Source organism: Anabrus simplex, chromosome 8 (genome assembly GCF_040414725.1).
Source record: "Anabrus simplex isolate iqAnaSimp1 chromosome 8, ASM4041472v1, whole genome shotgun sequence".
NCBI lineage: Eukaryota > Metazoa > Arthropoda > Insecta > Orthoptera > Tettigoniidae > Anabrus > Anabrus simplex.
The window spans coordinates 30,181,942-30,201,510 of NC_090272.1; the positions used below are offsets into that span (position 1 = coordinate 30,181,942).

The 19,569-nt window shown below is 42.8% G+C and overlaps 2 protein-coding genes across 4 annotated transcripts in view; both read left to right on the forward strand.

The window, feature by feature from the left end:
* The window catches only part of LOC136879258 (uncharacterized), a 673,981-nt gene that overhangs the window by 366,520 nt on the left and 287,892 nt on the right, over positions 1 to 19,569 (forward strand). The gene's annotated exons all lie outside the window — the stretch shown is intronic.
* Positions 9,664 to 10,806, forward strand: LOC137501857 (uncharacterized). Its single transcript, XM_068228966.1, has 2 exons — positions 9,664 to 10,229; positions 10,508 to 10,806. Exons 1-2 carry the CDS (start codon positions 9,911 to 9,913, stop codon positions 10,804 to 10,806), a joined length of 618 nt encoding a protein of 205 aa, XP_068085067.1. The 5' UTR covers positions 9,664 to 9,910.

The following is a 19,569-nucleotide window of genomic DNA, read 5'->3' on the forward strand; positions in this document are numbered from 1 at the left end:
ATTCGGGAGACAATGGGTTCGAACCTCATTTTCGACAGCCCAGAATATGGTTTTCCGTGGTTTCCCATTTTTACACCAGGCAAATTATAGCTGAACCTGTACCTTAATTAAGGCCATGGCTGTTTCCTTCCCACTTGTAGCCCTTTCCTATCCCATCATCGCCACAACGCCTATCTGTGTCGATGATGGGATAGGAAATTGTAAAAGAAAAGAGTTTCCTTACATTGAAACTAATGATCTTGGATGTTAACAGGATTCTTTCTACCCCTTTAGTTTAGCATTTTATTCCCTAATAGCTTCTTAAACGTCGGTTAATTTGCTACCTAGGTAGTAGAAGCGGTGACTTGTTTCAGTCTATTGTTGACTTTTGTTGGCATTCTAGGATTTCGGCCTTATTCATGTTGTTACCTTCATTGAGACTCCTCAGACTGCTAATATAGGCTATTGTACTTCTAAAAATAACTTACTATTTCTTGGACGTCGTGTTTTGTAAATTAAATTCTACTTCAGTTTCACGTAAAGCAATTTTCATGCATGTCCGTCGGTTTTCCGAGCCACTGAGGTCCAGTAATCCTGAAATCAGTATGAAGAAGAGGCACTGGGCTGGAAGATTTCACACGACACGCAATAACCAGTCTTGAAACGCAACGCCTAGCATTGGCGTCTGCTCAACAAGCCACAGCTATGGTCAGTAACCTGTCTGCCGTGCGCAGTAAGACCGGTGTTGGGAGGGATGCGTTCTTTAACCTGCCATTGATGCGGCTGGCTCTATCACATACGAAATATGTTCAAAAAGAAACCGAACTTTTGCTATATCATCTTTATCGCTTATTGTACAACATTTTAAGCACTGTCCCCCCACCCTCCAAGTAGTCCCCTCTATTGGCAATAAAGAGTTCCTATCGTTTCTTCCTTTTGCGGAAAGCCACCTGGAAAGTAGTGTACTTTCTGGGATGGCGCATTGTCATGAATCTCCTCTTTGGTTTGGTTTCAATACCACAGCCATAAGCCCACGTGTTATCACCTGTTATGATCTTCTTAAGGAAGTGTCCATTGTCATAGGCAGTGGCAAGCAAGTCGTGGCTGATTTCAACACGGGTCTATTTCTGATCGGTAGTCAGCGAACGCGGCACGAATTTTGCACTGACGCGGGGCATCTCAAGTTTGTCACTCAAAATTTGATTGAAATGTCTCCGTAAAAGTTTTTCCAAGTTTGTAGCAACTATTTCACACACACGAGCGCGCGCGCATGCGCGTTGTTCTTCAAACTCCTTCATTGTCAATTTGGCACTAATCCGACCAACAGCTTGTGCACGTGTTCATTTCACCGGCTGTAGCTCCCTCTGCCGGTTGGCGCGCTATTTCAAAAGTTCGGTTGCTTTTTGAACACACCTCGTATGGACACTAATGACAGGCAAGTGAGCTGGAATATCATTACATGACCTACCACATAATTCCTAGGGGCAATCAAAGAATTTATTCCTGCTAAGGGTTTGAACTCGGTATGATCTTTCTACGTCTGACGAAGAACCACAGCTACGAGGGCAAGGGGAAAAAGCAAGGCGATGACCTAGATGTTAGGCCCCTTCTTCATCATCATTATCATCATCCTCAGTATATCTGTCTGTAGAAAAGTATCAAGGAAATTGCGCCCTCCAAACACTTCTGTCACCGAGTTCGATAGCTGCAGTCACTTAAGTGAGGCCAGTATCCAGTATTCGGGAGATAGTAGGTTCGAACCCCACTGTCGGCAGCCCTGAAGATGGTTTTCCGTGGTTTCCCATTTTCACGCCAGGCAAATGCTGGGGCTGTACCTTAATTAAGGCCACGGCCGCTTCCTTCTCACTCTTAGCCCTTTCCTGTCCCATCTGTGTCGGTGCGACGTAAAACAACTAGCAAAAAAAAAAAAAGAAACCACTTCTGTCTTCAGTATCTTCTTTCAACTGAGCGTACATTCGGCCTCTCTTTAATTCTTCTTCGTCCTCGACTCTTCCTTCCATTTACCTCCCCCTCACCCTCCCCCTGCCCCTCTACAAGACATTCGCTTCTCAGTACGTGTTCCATCCATCTAGGTTTCACTTTTCGTCTTGCCTTCAATATGCCTCCTTCGTTCAACCTCTTGAAAACTTCCTCATCCCTTGTATTGTCCGTCTGTCTTATTTTCTTCATACAAAATATTCAGCTAGCCTTAAAGCATTTCCATTAGATGTTCTTTTCCTTGATTATCCTACTCTTTATCTCTTCTGTACAAGCAAAAGGCATAGGTCTAACAGTAAGTAAGTTAGGGCTTAAGGTCCTCTATTACAATAATGTAACAGAAATAGTAAAAATTATAACAGACCACGAAAAGTTTAAATAAAATAGTAGTAGTATTAGAAAATGTGGATATAGTAATAACAGGACAATTATAGAACATGATAACAATTATAAAGCTAATAATAATAATAATAATAATAATAATAATAATAATAATAATAATAATAATAATAGAATTAAATACAGTAAAAAACCAAACTAGCAAATACATTTCTAATTTTTATCAAAATACACTCATTCACACCACTCATCGTACAAGTCAGCTAGAAGCATTCCGCGAGTGATTTCGGCAATGCATTTCCTACGAGAACGCAAATCTCTAACGGTAGCAGGGAGGGTATTCCACAGCCTAGCGGCTGTAAGCCCTGGAGTAACAGAGAGGTGTAGTTAAAGAGATTGTGCATCGTGGTTATGATAGGAGAAGAGGTAATTTAATTTGTTGAAACGTAATGGGATACATCTGAATTTAGATCTGAAGGGACAACATGTGGAGACTGCCACGTTCGTGCACACGAAGCCATGTCAACTCCCTATAATAAGGTGAAATGTGATAATCATATCGCAGCTTAAATAATATAAGTGTTTAAACTCCGTTCGAACATGTTATTACTGTCTTGAGATACAGTGAGCCGCTAGTCTAGAACAGGTAAGATTAGGGATTGTACCAGATGTTTTGGAAAATACGTAGAGTGGCGTTTGAGAGGAAAAAGGCATATCTTAACTTTATGGCATGTATCATCCCAAATCACCGTCTCGTTCGTCATAACACCTAACTTTCTTACCGATGTACAATAGTACACGACAGTATCATTTAAGATAATTGGGGCTACATGTCTATTTTTAACGAATTTTGTTTGGTGCCAAATATCATAGCCTGAGTTTTGTTAGGATTTTTTAACCCTCAGATGGTAAGGTGGGGTAAAAACTGACACCAATATAGAAATACGCGTTAAAATGTACATACTGTAAATGTAGGCTATGTGAAAATATAAAAGAAACACAACGACACACTCAGAAGTTATTAAGTAGCCCATGTGAAAGTGTTAACTAATTTGGTACTATTAATGGACAGAATTATACTCTTCCGCCAAACTCGAGAAAAAATTGTAAGATCCTAAATTATACTAATTGTTAGCTTTTAAAGACACAGGTGATTCCAAAATTTATGCTGAGAAATCAATATCAAATCCTTTCAGAGTCTAAAAATACAGAAATAAGAATTATTTTTTTTTCGACTTTTCTTTGATTTCACAAGCGCTGAAAGTACTTTACAATCTGTTCTCTGGACAGTCACGACAAGGAAGGGAACGGCTTTTTTTGGCACACTGGATGTCTGCAAGTGACAAAATACAGCATTGCTTCTCTGATTCTGCTTCAGAACTTCCAAACTGAAACTCAGGATCATTATCTCTTGTATTCCTCCCATCGTAATCATCATTTAGTACTCTGTTCCCTAAGTCTGGAAAATTGGGATCAGTGATAGAAGTATTTCCTCGAGAAGAGGAGTTGAAGTTTATGGCGTCAAATTCGTAAAATATATAAGAAAAATAAAATACATTATACTTATGCAAACGGTGAGGTGGGGTCAATAATGGCACCACTATTGTTTCAAAACTGGCTAGAATGAAGACAGAGAACATCAGTGAACAGCCACTTCAGGCAAGAATTAGCCTTCCGCTGAGGGTAAGGGAGCAAGTGAGCAAAGTGGTAGAGGTGTAAAGTCTAACTGGCGGCATAAACGAACCCACCTCACCGTTTGAGCAGTCGTAAATCTAGAAATACAAGTCATGTGTTCCAGGACGGCATTTTTGTCCTCCACATTCGTTAGCATATTATAGATATATACTTGTTATATAATTATGAAGGGAGGTGCCATGTTAGAAACTGGAGGTGGGAATATGTTGGTCCCCAAGGTCAGTTTATTTTTTGCCACAGAAGCAGGTAACAAGTTCTACCTGCATCCGAGGTCCACTTGAATAAACCTTCCCCTGCAGCGTCCTGCTCCAAGGTTATGGGGCTCAAGGGAAAAGCTGTCTGCACCCAAATAACTGGCTTCATTGTCTACGAACTTGAATGTTAAGTAGCCAATAATGTTGTTAGTTCAACGTCCGCTCCTAACGGTATTAGCAGACAATTGTACGCATAATGCAGGTAAGTTGTTGGTCATTTAGGAGATTACTTACCTTTCGTTAAACTCTCAAATGAAGGACGAGGAGCTGCAGCGACAGGCCGGAACATAATTTCTACCACCTTAAAGTTCTCGATTGATTGACTAGTTAACACGTGATTGATGTAATCAATGCTCAAAGTCTGAAAACCGTACGGTTCACTCTTTATAACCGGTTACTACTTCATAACAGTATCAATCTGAGTCACCCGGTAGCCGCTACAGCTTTTTATTCTTACAATCTGCTAGGGGTGTACCGAGGGAGGGGATAGGGGGTGTTTATGAGGATTACAAACCTCTCCGCCCCATGGAATTTTTACAAAAATAAAATAAACAGAAACGGACAATAAACAATAAACCAAACGAACATTCATAGACATAATTGTAGAACAAACAGATCTGTTGAATCTATTTTCTAAGAAGCCTCGAAAGTTGGATTTTAGATTGTAAACTGAACATACCATTTACTGTGAAAATGTTGACCTTGTTCTTTAAAATCTTGTCCTGCACTAGAATCTGAATATCACTTGTGTCAGTGCACCACACACGAGCAAACACCTTCGGTATGTTCTGTCGGTATTTTGTAGATAGAATCCCGAACAATTGATTTTTGGTTTCTGCACAAATGAACGAATGAATGAATGAATTGATGCATAACCTTTTGTTGTGACTTTTATTCAGATGTGAGGAGTTCAGACAACCGAGCAAGTAGCCGCGCGGTTTGAGTCACCTAGCTATCAGCTTGCAATCGGGAGATGGTGAGTTCGGCAGTCCAGAACATGGTTTACCGCGGTTTCCCACTTTAACACCAGGCAAACGCTGTGGATGTACATTACTTATCCCATTGTCACCATACGACCTATCTGTGTGCACACGACGTAAAGCAAAATGTTTTTAAAAACCTACATAACATGACATTTTGTCTTATCGCTCTAATGGGCCGCACTCTCCCATACATGTTTACAATGAAGCTGTGAATACAAATGAAAATCTCGGCAATAGGGTACATCTTGAACTGACGATCAGTTTTCAGGTCTCAAAGACGACGGCGGTCATCTCGATTCAGCCTCAAAGACAAGACACTCTCGGCTGCAGGAAGTGCAGTAGTAACATATGTGAATTGTCTTCAGCTTTTAATGGTCGTGTCGTATATTAAGTACAGTATTCTTCCACGACAAGTCCTGTAGAACAAGTATTAACTTGATCGCAATACAGGTACTCTACAGTAACTGAAGAAAGATCGTGATAAATTTACTGTAAGGCTCTCTTCTTCCTGGACGTAATTCCAATTTATTTGGCCCACTTTAACGTCCAGATGCCCTTCCTGATCTCCGTGGGGGTAGGGGCGGTAGAATAAAATCCACAGCATCCCCTGCCTGTCGTAAGAGGCATCTTGAATTGCGAGCAGGAATTGCCAAACACTGGGCTCTTACTTTTGCCAAGTTCCTCACTTTCATTTATCCTATCCTACCTTCCTTTGTCAACTCTTATTCTTTTCCGACCCCCAACTTTTTACGAGGCCTAAGAAGCCTTTCATTTTCACGCCCTTCGTGGCCCTTATCTTTCTCTGCCGATACCTTCATTTTTCAATATGTCAGACCCCTTCAGTCCTTTTCTCTCCGGTCGGTGTGAATAGAGAACGGTTGCCCAGTTGTACTTTCTCTTGAAACAGTAATCACGACCATTACCTGGAGGGCTGTATTCACTATTGCGTGATTCATTGTGTTGTGTATTGAGATGAACACAAACACCCAGTCTCCGAACCTGCACAGCATCCTCGACCAGGCCTGGAATCGAACCCACTGTCCTCCGAACCTAACGTTAACTATTCAGCCAAGGCTCCGTGTTCCCGTTCATTATTATTTGTTGAGCTAAGAAAATGCATTGATTTGTTCTTCCTAACTTGAAAATATGCATGACATGCACCCATTTATTACTACAACTAAAATGTTCTTATTCCGCGCCCTGAAGGGGTTGGGCGGGCCTCCCCACGAGATGTGGTGCGCTGATGGTGAGAAGGAAGCGGCCGTGGCTTATAAAAGGAACTGTCCCGACATTCGCCTTAGTGAGCAGAATGGAAAACAATTCTCAGGACATCCGACAATGGGACCATCCCCACCGACTTCCGAATACAGAACTGTAAAGCCGTGGTCACCCTGAGCCGAAGCTACGCTGTACGGTGCGCAGTTATTACTTGTTTCTTGGCAGAAACGATGTTGCTAGCAGTAGAGTGACTCAGATAATCTCGTGACATGTCACGAGTTAACCTGAACTCAATAATGCCTGTAGCACTTATTCACTCAAAGTAATAGAAAATACCTTACAAATCATGTGTTTCTTCTTATATTTAAAATACCATTATTGGGCTAACTCTTAGAAAATAAAACAATGTTACCAGCATTGTGGTATTGACATCTGATATTATATCAATAATACAATACAAGTTATGCTATGTGTCACTCCTCATTTCACTGGAGCGACGCATGCCGACTATTTGATTCTCACGAACGCTTTGACACTTACAATGGTAGCACCTGGGTGGTGTAATGGTTGGTGTGATTATCTGAAACCCCCGGAGGCCCGGGTTCGATTCCTGGCTCTGCCACGAAATTTGAAAAGTGGTACAAGGGCTAGAACGGGGTGCACTCAGGCTCGGGAGGTCAACTGAGTAGAGGTAGGTTCGATTCCCACTTGAGCCATCCTCGAAGTGGTTTTCCGTGGTTTCCCACTTCTCCTCCAGGCAAATGCCGGGATGATACCGAATTTAAGGCCACGGCTAGTTTCTTCCTTCTTCCTTGCCTGCCTGTTCCAATCTTCCTATCCCTCCACAAGGCCCCTGTTCAGCATAGCAGGCGAGGCCGCCTGGGCGAGGTATTGGTCCTTCTTCCCAGTTGTATTCCCCGACCTATAGTCTCCTACTCCAGGACACTGCCCTTGAGGCGGTAGAGAGGGTAAACGGATTAAGAAATAAAGAAAGACAATGTTATACAGATAGCACCATTCCTCTTCATGTCAGCTCTTCCCACAACTTCTAGAATCCCAGTCATCCTTTTCGGACGTCACTATTTTACCTTCAGACAGTTCTCTGACCCCATCTTGGCAAGTTCGATCCTGGCTCAGTCCGGTGGAATTTGAAGCTGCTCAAATACGCCAGCCTTGTGCGTGTAGAAATACTGGCTTGTAAAAGAACTCCCGCGGGGCAACATTCCGGCAACTCGGCGTCTCCGAAAACCGTCGAAGTTGTTAGTAGGACGTAAAAACATTATTATTATTATTATTATTATTATTATTATTATTATTATTATTATTATTATTATTATTATTATTATTATTATTATTATTTACCAGAGGCTTCAGGAACAGGTTCCTTGTCACGAACACCTTTTGGAGAAAACACACTTGCCGTTGCAGTCACATGACGTACAGATGTGTTCTTTCTCACCTCAGCAACGGCCGAAATGTTTGTAATGCTATCCACAACTGCCTCTTCTTCATTCTGTCTGGTTTCCCTGTAGAGATTAGATGGTGAAATGGCTTCGTCACAAATGGCATTACTAATACAGTAACAGAAACTATTCCAGATTGTTCATAATTTTTTACAGCTGTAGAAGGAGGTTATGCTGAGTGATATGCCAGATAAACAAGTCCGGTGCTTATTCAGATCAATCCTAGAAATACTTTTATCAACGGTTTGCAGGCAATTGTTATCATACATGTGTAGTGTAAGGTGAAAATGTGACTGTGTGAATCTGAGCTTCATAAGCTTTGTTTAATTAGCACTTCTGGACTTAAATGACGTGTACGTGACTCCAGGCCGTGGAGGAGGAATTTGTAGTACAACATGAAACAATAAGCTACATGTTTGTAGAATGGTCTGCTGGCTTTGGCGCGGACATTGTTTAGTCGTTTTTTCTCTGCAGGGTAGCCTTGTAACACGTTGATCACGTATATGTGATACTGAAGTATCGACTCTAAAGTCTAGAAGTGTTAAATTTACAGGGGCCAGGTGGACCATTCGTATCTCTCTCTCATACCAAAACACTTCACTTAATACAAATAACAAACCATTTGTCATAAGAGCTGCCTTTCCTTGTTGAATTAGTTATAAAATTTCTTAGTTAGTCTGTCGTCGGGGATTCTTGAAATATGTCCAAAGAATTTACCCTTTTGTTTGCCTATTCTATCTGAAATCCTGCTGAATGTTTTATATATCTCTTTGTTACTGCGCAATCGGTATTTTTTCCTTTAAAATGCCCAGAGATGCTATAGTACCACCCACGTAATATTCTCGGCAATATGGACCAGCGACACCATAGTATTTATTTATTTATTTGCTAGGGGCTTTACGTCACACCGACACAGATAGGTCTTATGGCGACGATGGGATAGGAAAGGCCTAGGAGTTGGAAGGAAGCGGCCGTGGCGTTAATTAAGGTACAGCCCCAGCATTTGCCTGGTGTGAAAATGGGAAACCACGGAAAACCATCTTCAGGGCTGCCGATAGTGGGGTCGAACCTACTATCTCCCGGATGCAAGCTCACAGCCGCGCGCCTCTACGCGCATGGCCAACTCGCCCGGTCATATTATTTATTAACGCTGTTACGGGAGAGAAGGGCTACCAAGTTTGACTATCTGAGTTCGCAGGCTGGAACTTCCTAGTTCACGGTTACGCCTGAAAGAATGCTGGTCATGTAATCAAGATTCTTGGGATCGTCGTTATACTGCGATACTATTTCTGTAAAATCGTTGTGGAGCCCAGTCTAATTCTTGAATCATAAATAGCCCTCATATCTACCGAACTTCACCACGTTGGGCGGGCGAAGGTCGTGCTACAAGCAATGGCCTTAACTTGGAACTGGAGGTTGTTTCATGATTGGCTGGTTGACCTTAGCCGTTGGGTGGGTAGGCGGAAGTGACGCTTATCTCTGTGATAACAGGGGCCATAGAATACCTCCTTGAGGTATCCGGAATACTATGTAGTACTCGGTATACTTCATTCAAGACATAATGATATTTTGTTCTCTGGACCTTTTCTCCTCCCGAATGCAAGCGCACACCTACGCGATCCTAACCACACGGTCAGTTCGCTTGGTAGACAATGGGTGGTATGAATAAAACCTGAGTTCTTGCTCAAATTATATACTCATGAGCATGAGCATTTAGTAGGAGTATATTCTCAGCCCAAGTAGTATGTACTCCATTTGGTAAGAATAAAAAGGTTCTCCTCTGATGGAGCAGATACTCAAGAGCACCGCCATGCAGATCATTCGAAATCGAGTAGATGCTCGTGTTCTGCGTGATCGTCAACTGTTCGCTCTTTCCTTCGCTACATAACCTCAACTGCGTATACCGTACACATACACATAAACAAACCGTGCTCGTGAAGTATTCTCCGTGTGTTTAGTGTAGCGTGTATTTTTCCTCGCTATGGAAACTGTTTCTCCATTAACTTTCGCCAGTATTTTGCGGGAACATGCTGTACTTTTTAGCAAATCTCAATTGCCGGCGGTTCGGAAGGAAAAATCCGAATCGTTGGAAGCAGTTCAGAAAAAGCTGCAAGCCATGTGCGGCAAGAACTTGGAGACGACCACCATAACGAAGAAGATTAATAATATGAAAATGCGAGTTAAGCAGAAGTGTGATATTAATAAAACGGGAAACAAAAAGATCGTTCTCAAGGACTGGGAGAAGATTATTTACGAACTGCTGGAAGGGGATACCAATCCAACAGTGACAAGAGTTCCAGGTATGTCCTCAAATTATATTCGCGATTTATTTTCTTGAACGGGTTTATAAAGGTTGTAGAGGTATTTTGTGTACCAACAGTCCGGATTTTAAGGATACGATATTTCTATTCATTGTTACTTTAGGCCAATATGAACTTCACCCAGGCCTTTGGTTCACTGTACCCGGGTTTGAATCCTGGGATGTTAGCTGCATTTTATTCATTAATTGAATGTGAGGAAACTATATACAACTCTAAATTATATAGGTGACTTAAAACGAATTTTCATTTTTTCTTAGGAGCAACTGTGGTTGGAGTAGATCTGGATGTATGGCAGGAAGTAGAACCAGACAACCTTCCTCCACCTATAGTGGAAGTAGTAGTAGTAGAGGAAGGGGAAGAAGGAGGCATCCCTAAAGAAGTCGTGAACTCCCCACCTATATCCACCCCTAAAAGGAAACGAAGTATTTTCGAGGAATACGAGACGGAAGAGACAAGAAATTTCACTAACGTTGAACTTCAGCGCTTGGTGCTACTAAAACAATTAAGAGTGTTGGACTTGAAGGAAAAAAAGTTGAAATCTCAAATTGTGGAATAACAAACTTGTATTGTTTTTTTTAAAATATAACTTGTTTTGCTTACATGTTTGATATTTGGTAGTGAACAATAAGCAAGAGTGACACTGGTACTTGCTGCAACTCAAACACCTTGATATATTATCTCTGCCAATTCATTTCGCCTAGCTTCACCATTCCACCTGATATTTGCAGCAGCTGCCATGTCATCCTCATTTCCATCTTCTAACCTTACATTGCCACCTAATGGTTGTAGTTCAGGGTCCTCATCCTGTAAGTACTTGGCAATATTGTGCAACACACAGCAACAAATGATCAGTTTTGGCACTTTATTTAAAGATAGGCGTACTTTGTGCTGAAGAATTGGGAAACGTTGTTTTAGTTGCCCAAAACATCGTTCGATCACAACTCTTTCTTTGGTAATGCACCTGTTATAGGCAATTTCTTGAGGTGTTTGTGGATTTCTGAACGGTGTCATAAGCCAAGGTGCAATACCATAGCCACTATCCGCTAACAGTAAAGCATTTACCCTATTCAGACTTACTGTTGTCTGGACAGCTGAATTTCTCCAGACTCGAGAATCATGCACAGATCCAGGCCATGATGCATCGACACTGGTAAAAACTTCCTTGGCATTGCACGTTGCCTGTACAGTAATACTTGTATAACCTTTCCTGTTTACATATTCATCACCATAATGTGTAGGCTTATTAATTCCAACATGAGTGCAGTCAAGAGCACCTACCGCTGCTGAAAAGTAGTACTTTTCCTGCCACTCTTGTTTCGCAACTTCAAATTCCATATCTGTTTGAGGAAATTTTATCCACACTGCAGCTTTAGCCATGATGCGGTCCATAACCTCAACAAGATTTTTAGACACAGTTGTTTGGTGGATTCCAAGATCTTCTCCTATGCCACACTGGAATCCTGGGTCACCTACCAATCTTAAAAATGCTTTTAATTTTACTATGTTTTTAACAGCACCACCTCTTGTTTCCAGTTTCTCCGGTCCAAATAAGTATAGGTTTAACCAGTCCACATTAACTTTGGAAAAACGATATAGACTTTTAAAATTATTAGAGTCCACATGTTCACTTCTCTCCTTGTAAATTTTTCCACGAGGCACCACATTATTAATAAACTCAGCCATGTTATTTCTCCTCAGAAGCTAAAAATTGGCATATACTCAAGCTTGAGACAACTATCAGCCATACTCAAAACAAAGTGAGTATATACTCATCAATCTGAGAAGGTACTCCCTTTTATTCATAGCACATATGAGAAACTACTCTCAGACTCTTAGGAAGATGAGTATATACTACACCATCTCCATAACATGAGTATATACTCAGCTAGTGAGTACATTCTCAAGAACTTTATTCTTATGAAGTGGAGTATATACTCAGAAAAGTTGAGTACATACTATATTCTCATTTTTATTCATACCACCCAATATCTATCACTGAGCATTAACCAGTAGAAAATTCCAGCTGTAGACTCTCGTATTGTCAAACACGTTTATCAAAGAGACGTTAAGACACAGTGAAAATATCTCTTCGTTGTTAAGTTATGAATGAACAAAATGTTATTCTAGTCACTAAATAAAAACAGGCGCCAAATTATTGATATTTAATTTAAAGTACTACAATTTCATTCACTTTGTCGATGAAAAATTCGTTAAATTGGCAGCACAGAGGTCAGGGTGAAAATTACCCTTTTATTCAGTCATATTTGATGTATTTTTATTACATTGTTTATTCAGTCCGTTTGCCGTCCAGGGTTGGTTTCCCCCTCCCCCAGACTCAGCGAAGGATCCAATCTCTACCTCAAGAACAGTGTCCTGGAGCGTGAGACTTTGTGTCGGGGATACAACTTGAGAGGAAGACCATTCATTACCTCTCCCAGAGGGCCTCACCTACTATGCTGAACAGAGGCCTCGTGAGGGATGAGAAGATTGGAAGGGATAGACAAGGAAGAGGGAAGGAAGCGGCTGTGGCCTTAAGTTAGGCACCATTCCGGCATTTGTCTGGAGAACAAGTGGGGAAACATGCAAAACCACTTGGAGAATAGCTGATGTGGAAATCGAACCCCGTCTACTCATATAACTCCCCCCCCCCCCCCCCGAGGCTGAGTGGACCCCGTTCCAGCCCTTGTACGAAATTTTAAATTTCGTGGCAGGGCCGGGAATCGAACCCGAGACTTCGGGGATGGCAGCTAATCAGACTAACCCCTACACCATATAATATGTGAAACATTTCAAACTGGAAGGATGTACCTCATATAAACGAGCCGGGACACCTGATGAGAGTGCTGGCGAACAAGTAACACATTAGTTCAGCAGAAAGATGTGGTAATATTGCAGGCAGCCCCTTCAAGAATGCTGTTGGAATAAATCCGTTGCATTATGGCGGTTACACAGTAGCCAACCTTGCCACGCGTCGCGACGTGTCGTGGCGAGCTTACCTTGAAGTCTCCAGACCGGTATGAACCGGCACGGATTGGTCAGCTCTGTTTGTGTTCTTCAGCAATACCGCGAAACCTCTCCTTTACGGACAACGTACCAATTCACCCGCATTTGGCAGGTGTCCTTTACTGCTAAATCCAACGGTAAATTTGTAACATGCATTCTTTAATTGAAATTTGCTTCTTTAAATCTTAATACAGTACAAATCACGGGCGTAAAGAATACGATCCGGGCCCCCTGAAATATTATTATTTCTTCTTTTTCTTCTTCTTCTTCCTCTTATTCTGTTTACCCTCCAGAGTTGGCTTTTACCTCGGACTCAGTGAGGGATCCCATCTCTACCGCCTCAAGGGCAGTGTCCTGGAGCTTCAGACTCTGGGACGGCGATACAACTGGGGAGGATGACCAGTACATCACCCAGGCGGCCTCACCTGCTATGCTGAACAGGAGGCTTGCAGGGGGATGGGAAGATTGGAAGGGGTAGACAAGGAAGAGGGAAGGAAGCGGCCGTGGCCTTATGTCAGGTACCATCCCGGCATTTGCCTGGAGGAGAAGTGGTAAACCACGGATAACCACTTCCAGGATGGCTGAGGTGGGAATCGAACCCAGCTCTACTCAGTTGACCTCCGAAGGCTGAGTGGACCCCGTTCCAGCCGTCGTACCACTTTTCAAATTTCGTGGCAGAGCCGGGAATCGAACCCGGACCTCCGGGGGTGGCAGCTAATCACACTAACCACTACACCACAGAGGCGGACGCCCCCTGAAATAATATGTAAAATCCTATGTAACTTCTTCTTATTCTTCTCCTACAGTTGTAGAGTCGCGGATACGAATTGCATCGCACAGGTGGATTTGACTCTGTTTTACGGCCGGACGCCCTTCCTGTCTTCAACCCTATATGGAGGGATGTAATCACTGCTGCGTGTTTCTGTGGTGGTTGGTAGTATGGTGTGTTGTCTAAATATGAAGAGGAGAGTATTGGGACAGACCCAAACACCCAGTTCCCGAGTCAGAAGAATTGATCCGAAACGATTAAAATCGCCGACCCGGCCGAGAATCGAACCCGGGACCCTCTGAAACGAAGGCCTCAACTCTAACCATTCAGCCAACGAGTCGGACATGTAAAATCCTATGTTGAACTGCCAACCATGCGCCATTTACAGTACATCTTCGTACTTAACTCATTATTTTCATTTTAGTTTAGTTTGGTTTAGTAATGTTTTATTTTACCTGGCAAGATTCAGGCCTTCAGGACTTCTCTTCCATATGCGTTTTCCATGGCATGTCATCATCGATAGTAACACCGAGGACTTATACTGATGACATGAATGGTATGTTAGTATTACATAACCTTACAGATTATCGATTGATCTTCATGAGTAATTTCGGGTATCCAAGGATGATGGCCTGCGTTTTTGCTGGGTTAATACATCACCAGCGTAAATATGGTATTTACAGTGCATTAGGTTTTGGGAGACATAATTAATGTAAATAGAAAAAGAATGGGCCTTAACACCGATCCTTGGGGCAAACTATACTGTACGGGGCGCCAAGTTGACTTGTTTATCCTATCTGTAACACATTGCCGACGGCCATGCGGGTATGAATGCGACCAAAGGAAGACACTGTCCGAGATGTGGAGGAAATACAATTTCGAGAGCAAAATATCAATGCCAACAGAGTCTAAAGCTTTGCTCAAGTCTAGAATTATTAAAGCTATCACTTCCTTGCTGTCCATTCCTTCTCGAATGTCTTCTGTGTCCTTCAGTAGTGCTGTTGTAGTACTGTGTGCTTCGGTAACTACAAAACTATACTTGGTAACCGTTACCGAAATCTCTGTTATCGCAATTTATTCTATTACAACACAAAAATATACGAAGGAAATTAAATCGAGAACTGTTCAAATATGGGGCTGTCTGACCGCGGCGATAAAGGCGTGCTCGGTTCGCCTGGAAGGACGTGCGTTCGAATCCCCGTCAGGCAGTGGTAAAATTTAAGAAACGAGATTTCCACTTCCGGAGGTGGATATGGCGCTGAGGTTCACTCAGCCTACACCAAAAGTGAGTACCAGCTTTTACTGTTCAAATAAAGTTCGAAAAATATTAAACCGCACAATTGATAAATCTAGTCTTATATTACCGGGCAGACAGCTCGTTCGAAACTGAGTTCACTGACTGTTACTGCACCAACTTCTTATTAGCAATATGCATTGTTGTCGAATGAATGTGTGACAAAAGTTAAATATTCAGAAAAACTGGTGGATAATACGATCTCAGGTGCACTACACATCAATGGTATTTGCAGTGCGTTAGGTTTTGGGAGACATCATTAATGTAAATAGAAAAAAGCAGGCACCCTAACCCCGGCCCTTGGGGCACACCACACTGCACAGGCCGCCAAGTTGATTTGTACATCCTAACTGTAACACACTCATTTTCTAACTAAAATACGGTATATTGGTATTAATTTTCATTGCTGTAATTATTTTTTAATAATTTGATGGAGGTCTTTGATGAGGAGCGTGTAATTGTGTTGTTTACAGCTATGCTGTTACACTCAACAGCGACACAGTAAACTGGTGCTAGATGCAAGCAAATGGAAACTTTTTCGACTGATTCTACAACACCGCCCAGATCATGTCCGTGCAGAGTGACATTAATCCTTTCTTAAGGAGTTTTTGGGACCCCTTAAATGTCCGTGGACGTAAAGTCAAAAATATTATTATTAAAATGAAAATATTTAGGTTGGGATTCAAACCCGTCGCCGCCCCCAAGGTGTAGTGGTAGCGTGCCTGCCTCTTACCCGGAGTCCCCGGGCTCAATTCCCGGCCAGGTTTCGAGGTCCACTCAGCCTACGTAATTACAATTGAGGAGCTATCTGACAGCGAGATGGCGGCCCCGGTCTAGGCAGCCAAGAATAAAGGCTGAGAAGATCCGCCGTGCTGACCACAAGACACCTCGTAAACTGCAGGTCTTCGGGCTGAGCAGCGGTCTCTTGGTAGACCATGGCCCTTCGGGGCTGTTGCGCCATGGGGTTTGGTTTGGTTTTTCAAACCCGTCATATCCCGTATCCTTAATTTCTATCAACGTTAGGAAACACTGGGTTGCTTTTTCCCGCAGGAGTTAACGAGCAAGAAGAAAATGACACGAAACTCATGTCACAGACTCAGTGGATTCGAACCCAAGTATCTTGGGAACCGAAGGACATGTACTATCCGACTGCGCCACACTATATTACGGTAGAATTCCCATCCTGACACACAAGAAAGCTCAGCTCGCATTCACCAGGATCCGGACCTCAGCCGTCAGAGTGACAACTAAACCACTGTATGAGAAGTTCCCGGTCACCATCATCACAACACTGTGCCCACTTCCGTTTGGGGAATTCTCGGAATATTTCAGTACGACTCAACAATGTTGCTAAGACACTGTCTCTGCACTATCGAGATTAACGCGAAGAGTGACTGACTTTCAATTCGATGAAACGTTCAGCATAATTAAGGCATAATCTATACGTAGAGTAGGATCTCATTTATCCCGTTCAAACGGAACCAGAACCGTTCTGAATGTCGGAAAAACCAAGATATTCGTGAAAATTCGTTGACGACATAAGCAACACAGTGTATCTACATTTGCCCCCTCTGTGGTGTAGTAGTTAGTGTGATTAGCTGCCAACCCCGGAGGCCCGGGTCGATTTCCGGCTCTGCCACGAAATTTGAAAAATGGTACGAGGGGTGGAACTGGGTCAACTTAGCCTCGGAAGGTCAAATGAGTAGAGGGAGGTGGGGGGCGGCGGTTCGATTCCAACCTCAGCCATCCTCGGAGTGGTTTTCCGTGGTTTCCCACTGCTCCTCCAGGAAAATGCCGGGATGGTATCTAACTTAAGGCTGCGACCGCTTCCTTCCCCGCCGGGCTGAGTGGCTCAGATGGTTGAGGCGCTGGCCTTCTGACCCCAACTTGGCAGGTTCGATCCTGGCTCAGTCCGGTGTTATTTGAAGGTGCTCAAATACGACAGCCTCATGTCGGTAGATTTACTGGCACGTAAAAAGAACTCCTTCGGAACTAAATTCCGGCCACTCGTCATCTCCGAAAACCGTTAGTGGGACGTAAAGCAAATATTATTATTATTATTATTATTATTATTATTATTATTATTATTATTATTATTATTATTATTAGCTTCCTTCCCGCTTCCTTGTCTATCCTTTCCAATCTCCCCCCCACCCCCACCCCGCACAAGGCCCCTGTTCAGTATAACAGGTGAGGCCGCCTGGGCGAGGTACTGGCCCTCCACCCCAGTTTAATCCTGGATCCGATGTCTCACGCTCCAGGACACTGCCATTGAAACAGTAGAGGTGGGATCCCTCACTGAGTCCGAGGCAAAAACCAACCCTGGAGTGTTTGATTGACTGTACAGTGTCCACAGTCTGTCTCTCCCGTACAGAGGTGAAAAGTGATATGTTTCCTTAAGGCACCGCTAGGCAGTAACGAGTTTATAATGGTATATGGCCTCAGTTCTTTCATTCTGACTACCATGGGTGACCTGCGCGTCTGTGAGGATGTAGCCTTGCCAAAGATTAATTCCAATGCCGAAGACAGCACACACACTAGTCCCCGAGCGACACAAATTAACCAATGAAGATCCAAATCTTGGCTCTGCCGGAAATCGAATCCGGCACCGTGCATGCTAAGCAGTTAGCGACGAAGCTAGGCTGTATTTTATTGACCGCCTACGACAGATGTACTGCATGCAGGAGACAGTCTATCACTTCCTACACACCACTGCAGAAAGAAAATCCTCGCCACAAGAGAAGCAAGAAACGCTGAAGTAGGCGAATGGCTGTTGCTATGTGGCGCCTCTCTCCTTAGTAACTCAATTGGCCATTGTTTCTGCTGCTCCAGGCCGCGATATCCCCTCACTGACGCAGCCCACGTAACAAGTCTCGCACTCCTTCCAGGACTACAAACTTACGGTAATCTGTTACATCCTCGCTAACTGAAAACTGTATTCATGTACACATTACGTGTATAATACCACATTCTTGCAGGGCAGGTAGTGGCCGTACTGCCCTCGCATTATATCTCTGTCGCTGCGTGACCGTTGCATTTCTAAGAAACTGAAAAATGGGAATAGAAGCGCTCGCAGCAAATGCAACGTCACGCAGCGGCAGAGAGGGTTCGAACCAGCCATCTCACGAATTAAATAATACGTTTTTTGTAAACAATCAGACGAGAAGAATATATTCAGTGTCTCGCTATATTAGTTATTAAAAAAAGGAACTTTAATTGTGAAAAAAGTGTAAATAGGATTTAATTGAATAATGTAGGAAAGCAATCTGTACAAATACAAGTTTCATGAATAGGCATTACAAATGTTCAGTGTGGCTTCCTATTGTAACACGCTGATTATCTCATCTGTAAGGGATTTCGTTCCAAATTCTACGAATCATATAATTTCACGGTCATTGGTTGCTACTGCTTCTCTTATCCGATTTAGCAGTTCATTCAGACTTGTAGGAACAGGTGAAAGATACACTTTGTCTTTAACTTAGCTCCCACTCAGAAATGCAGGGCATCAGATCGGGTGATCTTGGCGGCTAATACACGTCACGGTGCGAATGATGTAAGATAGAAATGTGCATATGCGCCATCTTGTTGAAAAATATACTCTCCGTTCATGTCTACTTATTATTTATATAGTTTGGAACATATCAAAATAATTCATTTCAGTTACACAGCTTTCGATGTAAACTCACTACACATAAGACATTTAACTCTGGCGAAACTCTTACATGTTCGACAGTTTGGAAATGGATTTATTTTACCTGAGTATGTCTTATGGCTTGGGGTCATCCGCAAATATATGTAACGTGATGTGATAAAATATGTGACGGAAATGTAACCATAGCAACCGTGCAGGCTGTGACGTAAGGTATTGTTACCTAACAACCGTGCAGGCTGTGATATAAGGTATTATTACCTAGCAACCGTGCAGGCTGTGACATAAGGTATTGTTACCTAAAAACCGTGCAGTATGTGACAAAAGGTACTGTTACCTAACAACCGTGAAGGCTGTGACATAAGGTATTGTTACCTAACAACCGTGCAGGCTGTGACATAAGGTATTGTTACCTAACAACCGTGCAGGCTGTGACATAAGGTATTGTTACCTAGCAACCGTGCAGGCTGTGACGTAAGTTATTGTTACCTAACAACCGTGCAGGCTGTGATATAAGGTATTGTTACCTAACAACCGTGCAGGCTGTGACATAAGGTATTGTTACCTAGCAACCGTGCAGGCTGTAACGTAAGGTATTGTTATC